Source organism: Macrobrachium nipponense, chromosome 14 (assembly GCF_015104395.2).
Source record: "Macrobrachium nipponense isolate FS-2020 chromosome 14, ASM1510439v2, whole genome shotgun sequence".
NCBI classification, from domain to species: domain Eukaryota; kingdom Metazoa; phylum Arthropoda; class Malacostraca; order Decapoda; family Palaemonidae; genus Macrobrachium; species Macrobrachium nipponense.
Genome location: NC_087207.1, coordinates 78,634,484 through 78,646,796, shown reverse-complemented (window position 1 = coordinate 78,646,796; position 12,313 = coordinate 78,634,484). Strand labels below are relative to the sequence as shown.

The 12,313-nt window shown below is 35.5% G+C and overlaps 1 protein-coding gene across 1 annotated transcript; it reads left to right on the top strand.

Annotated features, from left to right (window-relative positions):
* Positions 1-7,462: 7,462 nt before the first annotated feature.
* On the top strand, positions 7,463-7,876 carry LOC135226280 (protein GVQW3-like). Its single transcript, XM_064265722.1, has one exon. It carries the CDS (start codon positions 7,463-7,465, stop codon positions 7,874-7,876), a length of 414 nt encoding a protein of 137 aa, XP_064121792.1.
* The last annotated feature ends 4,437 nt before the right edge of the window (positions 7,877-12,313 follow it).

Genomic DNA, 12,313 nt, shown 5'->3' with positions numbered 1-12,313 from the left:
TTACATGACACTGGTGCCGTGCCTACAAAAGTCAAAGATTTTCCCCTTACCTTTTGAGAATGGTGCCATGCCCTCTCTCTCTCTCTCTCTCTCTCAAAAACCAGCCCGAAAAACGAATATGAGAGAAAAAGGAAGCTGCCTTCATTTTCGCCCCGGGCATTTTTTGCCCCGTCCTTTTGACTGATGTTATGAATTATTTTTAGGGTTTGAGAGAGAATTTTTCCCTGATAATACTTTTGGTCGCAAAGCGACCAATTTCGTACCTGTCTTTCTCGCTTTGCGTCTCTACGTTCGCGTTATTTGTTTCTGAGTTTTTCGTGTCGTTGCGCCTCCGCGTTGCGAATGTTTACGTCGCGTATGATTGTGCCTGTGTTTCGATCAGGTTTTGTATTTACAGGTTTTGTAGTCTTCAGCCTTTATGCGCTCGTGTATGCAATTTGCATGTGATTGTTGGTATTCGTCTGATAAATTACTTGTATTTGCGCAATCTCATTTGTTTAGTATCTATTAATACCACATTTGCGCGTAACCATGTTCTGAACGAAATATTAACAATGATAAACATTAATACCACTTTTATCTTTCAAGCGTGAAATCATTCGTTTGGGCTTAATTCAAAAGAGCTTTAAAAGTCACAGCCGGCAAAGTTAGCTTCCGCACAGAGAGAGCTGATTCGCGCAGTGAAACAACCCTTACGTTTGCCGAGAAAAGTAACCAAAGCGGCTAAATAGATGAACACAAATACAATCATCGATAAATTGCCACCGCAAGTGAGAGAAAAACGACTGTTGCAATATTCTACCAAACAAAATGGGTCATATTCCTAGAAGCATCAATGCCTCCGTGGATGTCTTTCTGAATGCAGTGAGAGAAAAAATAAAAAAAAAAAGGACTCAATATCAGCATTCCCAGAAACCCTCACAGCTTATCTCAGCTCTTTTTAAGCAGACGTGAGGAGCCTCTCTCTCTCTCTCTCTCTCTCTCTCTCTCTCTCTCTCTCTCTCTCTATTCCAGGAGAAAAGCTGCAAGCAAATACTTTCAAGATGCGCTGCTAAGATGTCCAAAAGCTCCTCTTGGAATGTCTCAGAAGAAGAAGAAGGAAAAGAGGAAGACGTAATGCTGTTGTTTTGATTCAGATTCGTCTTCGGTGTTCTTCTAAATTCTTTGTCTTCTCACTGTTATTAGCGCTCTTTTTTTGTTCCTAGAGCTTTCTACGAAATGCATATTTTAAAAAAGCAAACTGTTATGAATCCAAATTCTAATTTAATTTTTTTGTTCGTTCCACGGAATTGGTGTATATAATCTATCCAACGGCTTTCGAAGAAATTTTGCACTAAACCGCACACAAAACTATATTACTAGCAATTACACACATACACAGACACCACACACACACACACACGTATATATATATATATATATATATATATATATATATATATATATATATATATATATATACACACACACATATATATATATATATATATATATATATATATATGTATGTATGTATGATGTATGTATGTATCTTTAATATATATGTTATATATATATATTAAAAGTTAATATTTAAATATATATATATATTATATTATATATATCTAATATATATATATAATATATATATATATAATATATAGTAAATAAAGAGAGTAAGTGAACAGTCCCAGGTATTTTCCATTGTAAATATCAAAGAATCTGACGGACAGAAATATGTCCTCACCCATACGAACACGAATGACAACCAAAACGAAATACGCAGATGATCATATATTACGACGTGTCCGTGAATCAGAAGGAAGGATGATCACATAAGTCGGTAAAACGAATCTAAAAGAGAAATCCAAAACATATCGCAATCATTCTTGGCTGAAATGAATAATTTTGGTTTTATTATGTTCTCGAAGGGGAGGGGAGGTTGGGGGTGGGGGTGGATGTCATTTCGCATTCAACTGGAAATCAATAGCCCTTTTGTTCACGTGATTTATCATCCGGTTTCATCAATACCCTGAAGTTAGAGATTTAGTTTTATTTTTATTTTCTTTTTACCCTGAAGTGATTGGTTGCTCAATCCTGTTGGCGATATGCCACATGCAGAGTTAGTGCGAATAACAAATATGTTATGTTTCAATATATCTACGCAGATTAAATCTTTCAACCCATTCACGGTTACTTGCAAATCTGGGCTTTGTAACTGAGAACATGTATTGATTAATCCTTTATTTTCACTTTACGTTGCCATAGGGAAGATAGAGAGAGAGAGAGAGAGAGAGAGAGAGAGTGAGGGGTGGAGAGAGAGAGAGAGAGAGAGAGAGGGTGGGAGGCACTGCGTTGGAAAGAAAAAAAGAATTCGTAAAGCTAATTTTTTCTTCTTTAGGGGGGAGAAATGCAAAAGGATTTCATACACAAAAAGATTACGTTTTTATATTTTTTCAGAGTCGCTTCAGAAACGTGTTGTATGACCATGGAATATGAAACATTAAATTGTATATATCTATGAATCTATATATATATATATATATATATATATATATATATATATATATATATATATATATATATATATCCATCACATTACCGTGATTCATATACATTCATCGAGCTACGAATGTCCTTTAATATCTAGAATTCGCTCTACCTCGGAATTAATATATTTTCATATAAGTTAACCGAAGGGAATTTTTTTTAGTCGATAAGAAATTTGTCGGCCCACGGGCGCGAACCATCGAACCCAACAAATTCAGGACGCACAGTGAAGCCTTAAACCACACCGCCATAAAAAATTCCGTTACGTTTAACATATATATGAAAATATATTAATTCCGAGGTAGAGCGAATTAGATATTAAAGGACATTGTAGCTCCATGTATATATATATATATATATATTATACCTATATATATATATATATATATATATATATATTTCCAAACTTTCGTTATTCAGTTATACATACATATACGTGAGTGTGTGTCTGTGTGAAGATAGGTTTGATTGTACCATGTAGCTGCATTGACATTTTAAGCAAATTTATGTAAATATCGCGCAGTTGATCAAAAAGTAAGATCAGTTAAGAATTTCATTTACCTTCATTAATGCTTTTCCTTATGATTGTATAATACACAGTTCTCTTTAGATTTCTTTCTCCCATTTTGTTTGTTATTCTCCACTGATTTCCTACTTTCTCTTCTTCCTCTTTTTCTTCTCGCATATAAGCAGCAGTCTAATTTGTCGGAGAATATATAGCTGTACAGTCATTGATATTTCAAAATGAAAATGTCAGTCTGAAACAGGGAAGTAAGAAATCAATGGGATCGTCACGAGCTGCTGATCAGAGCGATATCACTTTTTGTGACCTGATCTGGGCTCACTGCTCCTGTGCACCGGAGCCAAAAATGTGTAATGACAAGGAAAATGAACGCTTCCGTGATAGGTGAAACGTGTAATGTCCTTTCCGTGCGTTTTCTACGAAGGTCTCGCGAAGGTTTTGCTGCTAATATCACCGGTAAAAACCATCATGTTTTTATCTGCGTGGACCAGCAATACCTGAATTACTTTCTTGCCGCCTTGCTTGGCGATTGCGTTGTTCCTTCTACTACAAGCAGTAGAATTTTCGCTTTGTTTCTATTTTCCTAGATTTTCAAGGTGTTTCCGCCGTTATGATGTGCGTGGGTAACATGTATTATGATTTTATCAAACTTCTCCAGTCAAAAAATGATCTAAATTTGGAATCAACATTATTATTTTATTACTCTTTTTTTTTTGGTCTATCGCAGTCCTCCAATTCCACTGGGTGGTATTTATAGTGTGGGGCTCCGGGTTGCATCCTGCCTCGTTATAGGAGTCCATCACTTTTCTTACTATGTGCGCCGTTTCTAGGATCACACTCTTCTGCATGAGTCCTGGAGCTACTTCAGCCTCTAGTTATTATTATTATTATTATTATTATTATTATTATTATTATTATTATTATTATTATTATTATTATTATTATTATATTATTACAACTTAACTCAGAAGATGAGCCCTATTCATATGGAACAAATCCACAGGGACAAAAGGCTTGAAATTCAGGCTTCCAAAGAATATGGTGTTTATTAGGAATCAAGATGCCAGTGACACCACACTTTTCTTCTGAAAACATTCTGATTATCATGCCGAAAAAATTAAATCTCACAATATGACACATGGTATACTTGCTCCGGTTAAATAGCCAGTATTCTGTCCTTCAGTTTGACCGGTATTCGGCCCTCCATCTATGCAGTACTCTATCACACTTACAAGTATTCAAGTCGTCAGTCAAATTGTATTCTGCAATTCTCGCCCTGTATTCCCTCCTTCAAGGAATCAATGCTTCCTGGCACCTTCTATCAATCCGAAGATATATCACCTTCCAAATCATAAATAGGTATTGATGTTGCACGATCTCTTCCCTTTATCAATCCGAAGTTATATTACATTCCGAATCAGAAATAGCTATTGATGTTGCACGATCTCTTCCTTGCACCTTCTATCAATCCGAAGTTATATTACCTACCGAATCAAAAACAGTCACTGATGTTGCACATTTTTAAAGAAAGATGCGATATGAATCTATTTCCGCTCCCGCTCCCAATCCCCTAAAATCTCCAGCAGTTTATCATGTGGGAATTAAAACGAATCTCGTGTAATAAAGTTTCTTTGGGCGTTTCTTGGTTATCTTACTCCTTAGCTTCTTAAAGATGATAGAAATTTGCAATTAAATTCATGTCTTAGTTTTTCTTTTTAAGGAAATCCCCACTCGCACTGCACCAGCTCTCTCTCTCTCTCTCTCTCTCTCTCTCTCTCGGACAAACGCAAACGCACGTGTGTGGGTGTATAAATATGCTTATATATATATAGATATATGTGTGTGTGTGTGTGTGTGTATGTATATATATACATATATATATATAGATATATTATTTATATATATATATGAGTGTGTTGTGTGTGTGTGTGGTGTGTGTGTGTGTGTGTGCATAAACTGCCATGCAGCCATGAGGAAATATTTGCAATGCATTACAGGTTGTAGAGGCCAACTTCAAAGGTTAAGGCTTTAATTAGGGGTCACAAGTCAAAAAATGATTTAGCTTAGGCTTGAATTTTGAAACTATCCCAGATAAGCGTATTTTTTTATGCATAATTCACATATGTCAATTTAACCTTGGCTATAACTTTGGAACTATGTAAGACGGAGACTTCATATTTGATATGCATAATATACTATTGAAGGTGGTGTCTGAGTTAAAGTCAAAGTGAAGGTCATGATAACAGGTCAGTGTTAAAATAATGATTTATCTTTAACCATACATTTTAAGGGCTGTGAGATAGAGACTCCATACTCTACAAGCATAATCTACGAACAACTCTGCCCCTTGAAGCCGTATTTTATCTCACAGGTTTACAGCTACATATCCTGACCTTTCTCTGATTTTCCACATCACTCCATCTATTGAGATATGAAATAACCATAGAGGTAGTTCATGCCGTTCTTACAGACCCAATTTGATACCAGTCAGTCACTATCCCGTCTGCTAGAACACAGATTTTGAACTTCAATGGTTCTCGTCCACATGTTCCCGTCCTCACAATACGCCCTCGGTGTCCACGCAATCGTATCTCATATAATGAATAATAAGACTGAACCGATTGACACTAAGCACGTCTCTTTACTTATAATTTCAAAGGCTTTACGTGGCTGTTCCATAAAGAATAATTGATTGACACACACACACACACACTCACACACTCTTCTTCGTATAAAACCCATTCTTATTTTCCTTTGTTAATCTTTGTTTTTATATCTTACTCTTTCAACCAACACAGTAATCTCAGTTACCCTTGCCCTCATATAAAAGATCGGCTACGCCTCTCACCCCTTTCTGTTAAAAAGAAATCCCTCATGAAAATGTACCTTACACACCCAGGTCAGCTATTCAGTCGGGCTTTCACGGGTACGAAAAAGACCTTAATACGTATTAAGGACCAAACGAAAAAAAAACCAGGCTTCCATTGGTGAAATGTGAACCGTATGGCAGATTCTCTCTTGTAATCCATTTTTAAACTTCTTCATTGCGTCCTTACGTCATAAAACGTCACTTCGACAGTTGCTTTGAAATCCACACTTCATTCAGATCTTCATCATTTTTATTCTGCACATTTTGTATATTCCCAAAATGCTCTCTCCCTCGACGCGGGATGACGTCCTCATCAGATAATATCGTCTCTTTATTGGATTTTTATTTAAGGTTCCTTTTATTCGTCATATTTCCTCTGATTTGCCTTATTAAAAGAACACGTTTTCATTCTCTCTAAAGAATGTGTGCTTATTTCCCGTTGAATTTCCTGCATAACTGGAATGCACTTAATTCTATTCGCCTTGGACCACCTGCATGATCGCCTCTTTTGTCATGCAACTGCGTTCCGAGCAAAATCCTTTTCTTCGTTGCCAGCTCTCTGATTTCATCCTTCTGTAACGTCTTTTGTTTTAATCAAAACCCCATTCTGTGACCTTCAGTTTTGAAATATAGATACTCTTGGCATCCTGTAGACATTTCAGTGTGTTAACTATAATACGTTTCCTCTCTTTCCTGTACATTGAATTTCCATTCGTTAATCCCATTTCTAGCTATAGTTCCAACTTTCACATTAAAGGGAGACTGGTGCCCATTTTCAAAGGATTATATATATATATATATATTATATATATATATATATATATAATATATATCATTATATATATATATATATATATATATATATATATATATATATATATATATATATATATATATATATATATTAGAGAACACCACAGGGAAATGATAGTCAGAAATCCAAGCGCTTTCGTCTTTTACTAAGACATTGTCAAGGCGTTCCTTGACAATGTCCTAGTAAAGACGAAAGCGCTTGGATTTCTGACTATCATTTCCTGTGGTATTCGCTTATTTAATGAAGTCACGTGCATCTACTGTGATTTTTTTTAAGCATATATATATATATATATATATATATATATATATATATATATATATATATATATATATAATATATATATATATATATATATATATATATATATACATACATATATACATAATATATATATATATATATATATATATATATATATATATATATATATATATATATATATATATATATATATATATATATATATATATGATATTATATATATATATATATATATATATATATATATATATATATATATATATATATATATATATATATATTCCTTCTTTTCTCAGCATATACATATATATATATATATATATATAGTTTTGTGGGAGTTGACAGCACTCTTACTGCGCATGCGTGTAAATTTTAAAAGCTCTAGTGTGTGGCGGTACCCGCCGGTGAGGGCTAGAGTGCAGACGTCCAGCACAAGCTCGTCGGATTATCGTCCTTACACAACATGTCGGAGCGCATCGAGCAGCGCTACTGCATTAAGTTCTGCTACAAGCTTGGTGATACACAAGTGCAAACTATCCAGAAGATTCAGCAAGCCTTTGGCGATGAAGCCATGGGAATAACACGGATAAAGGAGTGGTATAATCGCTTCAAGCAAGGACAAATCTCAGTTGAGAGCAAGCCACGGTCAGGCAGGCCATCCACCAGCAGAAACGAAGAATTCGTTGAAAATGTTCGTCGAATAGTGGAGGACGACCGTCGTATAACCATCAAAGAAATTACTGAAGAAGTAGGAATAAGCACAGGATCAGTTCATACAATTTTAACGGAAGATTTGGCCATGCGACGAGTGTCTGCTAAATTCGTTCCCAAGTTGCTGGTGGAACAGCAGAAACAACTCCGCCTGGAAATTGCATAAGACCTGCTTGACTGTGCTAACAGTGACTCTAACTTCATGAAGACTATCATCACTGGTGATGAGACATGGGTGTAACTCAGTCCAGGACATGGCACCTTGTGACTTCTGGCTGTTTCCCTAAACTGAAAACAACCCAGGGAAGCGTTTTGAGTCGAGAGATTAAATGAGAAAAACGACAGCAGAGCTTTACAGCATCCCAATGTCAACATTCCAGAGATGTTACCAGCAGTGGCAGCACCGGTGGGAAAAGTGTGTGCACTCCCAAGGGGAGTACTTTGAAGGTGGTTGAATAAAAAAAACTTCAAATGTGTAATTTTTTTTCTTTATGGACCAAGGTCGGATACTTTTTGAATGGACCTCGTATATACCTTCTTTCCCATTCATATGTAGGGTCGATGTCTCCGACAGCTTTCTTCCACCTGGTTCGGTCAAACACATCGTCCTCTGACTATAATTGTTTGTCTCTCAGATGTTTATTTACCTCCACCCACCTTCGCTTCTTCGGTCTTTCTCTCTCTCTCTCTCTCTCTCTCTCTCAGGTGAAAGAAAAAACCAAGCCATCACCGCGATATGCAGTGTCAGCAAAATATTTCCAAGCATCAGCCCCAAGATACAACTCAAGAGATAAGAACTGTATTTATGATGCAAGAGGGTATTGCAGATATGGAGAAAATTGCAGATTCAGGCACAAAATGAATAATTATGATGAAGGAAGATCAAATATTATGGAAAAGTTGGATTTTTTAATGTCAGAATTTCTGGAAATGAAGAAAAGAACAACATACCAGAACAGGAAAGAGAGGATGGAAAATCTTTATTATTACCCATATTAAATGAAGGAGAAAACACGCAAACCATCATAATGATGAATGCGCAGGGTTTAGTTACGAGTAACTCAAAAAGAAAAATAGAGTACTTAGAAGAACTAACCCAAATTGAAAAGAAAATAGATATAATGAATATAAGTGAAACCTGGTATTCCCAAGAGACTGGGAATGAAGATCAAATAAAAGGGTTCCAAACTTATAGATCAGATAGCAAAAATAAGAATCATGGGGAACCGCAATATATGGGAAAGACAAAAAACAAGGAAAAATATTATGGAAAGGACATTATGTAGTAACTCAGAATGTGAACTAATAGCAGTAGAATTTGAATCTGAAAAATTAATGAACATAGTAATATATAGACCCCATAATACTAAAGAGTTTGACATAATAATAGAAAAATTGGATGATATATGTAGAAAATCACAAGGACTGGACCCTCTATTCTCCCTATCCGGGAGACTTTAACTTTCCTTTTGATAGACTGGAAAAAGAACGAATAGGAATAGGAGATTGTGGTTGTTCTTCTGGTTTATACATATAAAAAAGAGAGTAATAGTAGTGCAGAAGATAAGAGGCAATTCGAAAAGCTATTAGATATGCTACTAGAATACAACATTCAACAAATAAATCACCTGCCAACAAGAAAGGAAAATACTTTAGACCTAGTATTTGTGAACGAAGTGAATTATGTTAAAGAAATAATAGTTTATAATGCGAGTATTTCAGACCATAATGTCATAGAATTAACAGTCCATTCCAAAGCAAGAGAAAACAGAGATAAGCAAGAAATGAAAAAGTGGGAAGTTTATGGAAAATACAACTGCTACAGTAAAAATATAAAATGGTCAGAAATAAATGAAGAATTAAACAAAGATTGGGATAACATTTTCGTAAGTGATGACATAAGGGTAAATACGGAGATATTATATAAAATATTAGAGAAAATAGTGGATAAATATATACCGAAGAAGAAAAGTAAACATCAGTCATGCATACCAAGAGACAGAAGGATCTTGTTCCAGAAAACTAGAAAGTGGAAAAAAGGTCTTGCAAAAGAAGAAAATGCATGGAAAGTTATAGAAATAAAAAGTAAGATAGAAAATGCAGAACAAAAGATTATACACTCAAAAGAAAATGAAAAACGGGACTTGGAAGAAAAAACCCTAGTAAATATCAAGCAAAACCCCAAACTATTATACTCTTACGCAAAAAAGATGAATAAAAGAAAAATAGAAATAGGCCCTCTAAGAATTAAAGGGAGATTAACGAATGAAAAAAAGGAAATATGCAACGTATTGGCAGAACGATATAAGGGAGAATTCACTCCTAGAATTGATAATGAAGATAATGATACAGAAGTAAGGGACTATTAATGAAATTAAGAATGGAGCTGCTGCAGGGCCTGATGGTGTCCCTGCTATTTTGTTAAAGAAAGTAGCTCATTCTATCGCAAAGCCACTTGCAATATTATTAAGACAAAGTGTAGATACAGGCAAGATTTATGATGAGCACAAATTAGCATATATTACCCCTACTTTCAAAAGTGGATCAAGACTAGAGGCAAGTAATTATAGGCCTGTGAGTCTAACATCACATATTATGAAAGTGTATGAAAGGGTAATGAAGAAAAATATTATGAAACATTTAATAAAAAATAATTTGTTTAATATAGGACAACATGGTTTCATACCCGAAAAAAGTACACAAACCCAACTGTTAATCCACCGTGAGAACATATACAAAAATATGAAAAGCGGAAATGAAACAGATGTGGTTTATCTAGACTTTGCAAAAGCTTCTGACAAGGTAGACCATAATATATTAGCGAAGAAAATTAGAAAACATAATATAGTGGATAAAGTAGGAAGGTGGTTCAAAGAATTTTTACACAACAGAAAACAGATAGTTATTGCAAACGATGAGAAATCAAATAAAGCTAAGGTAATATCCGGTGTGCCACAAAGTACGGTGTTAGCTGCATTACTATTTGTTATTATAATTGCAGACATAGACAGTAATGTTTAGGACTCGGTAGTGAGTAGTTTCGCCGATGACACAAGAATAAGTAGAGAAATTACTTGTGATGAAGATAGGAACGCGCTACAAAGAGACCTTAACAAAGTATACGATTGGGCAGAGTTAAATAGGATGGTATTTAACTGATAAATTTGAATCAACAAATTATGGAGACAGAGAAGGAAAGCTATATGCATATAGGGGACCTAATAATGAGACAATCACAAATAAGGAAGCAGTTAAAGACCTTGGTGTGATGATGAATAGGAACATGTTATGCAATGATCGAATAGCAATTCTATTGGCAAAATGTAAAGCAAAAATGGGAATGTTGTTACGGCACTTCAAAACAAGAAAAGCTGAACACGTGATTATGCTTTATAAAACATATGTTCGTAGTCCACTTGAATATTGCAATATGATATGGTATCCACACTATCGCAAGAATATTGCAATATGATATGGAACCCCACACTATCAATAGAATATGCAAACAAAAGGAGAGGTACCAAGGTTTCCTTTACAGCTAGAATAGAAGAAGTTAAGGACCTTGACTACTGGGAAAGACTACAATCCTTAAAATTATATAGTCTAGAAAGGAGAAGAGAACGCAACATGATAATTCAGGCATGGAAACAGATAGAAGGAATAGCTGAAAACATCATGGAGCTAAAAATATCAGAAAGAGCAAGCAGAGGTAGATTAATAGTGCCCAAAACTATACCAGGAAAAATAAGGAAAGCACACAGGACATAAATCCACTACGCACCAGCATCGATAATGCAGCGTCTATTCAATGCATTGCCAGCTCATCTGAGGAATATATCAGGAGTGAGCGTAGATGTGTTTAAGAATAAGCTCGACAAATATCTAAAATGCATCCCAGACCATCCAAGATTGGAAGATGCAAAATATACCAGAAGATGTACTAGCAACACTCTGGTAGACATTAGAGGTGCCTCACACTGAGGGACCTGGGGCAACCCGAACAAGATGTAAGGTCTGTAAGGTCTCTCTCTCTCTCTCTCTCTCTCTCTCTCTCTCTCTCTCTCTCTCTCTCTCCTCCGAACCTTTTAATGTTTTTCCATAATAGGGCTCTCCTACCCCCCAACAAGAACAACAATAGCAAGAACAACAACTAGAACAATAACATCTACTAAGTAGTTTGTAGGATTACTCTCCGGGTAGGCGAAAAGGATACCGAGCGACCGCTGATGAGCGAAGATGAGGAGTCGTCAGGACTGAGAAAAGACATTTGGCAAATTTTAAACAACAATGAAACTTGAAATCCACAATATTTAAAACCGGGAAGTTGAGATCAAAATGACTCCCACGTACAGGTTTTTCTCCCCTTGCTGCCACCTTACCCACCAGAAAATGGGTCTTGTCCCTCATATTTATGTACCGATTGGTCACAGGGCCTGACCTATTATATCTACTCTCTTATATTCCCTAGAAAATGGGTCTTTTCCCTAAAATCTATATCCAGGTTGGTCTTAGGCTCCGACCCTAGTATGTCTACCTTGTATTCCGTCAATTTGTGCGGTAGATTTACTTTAGTACTAGGTGTGATAGTAATGATAATAAAAAG

Coding starts and splice junctions, on each gene's coding strand:
- LOC135226280 (XM_064265722.1), top strand. CDS start 7,463: ATGTCGGAGCGCATCGAGCAGCGCTACTGCATTAAGTTCTGCTACAAG.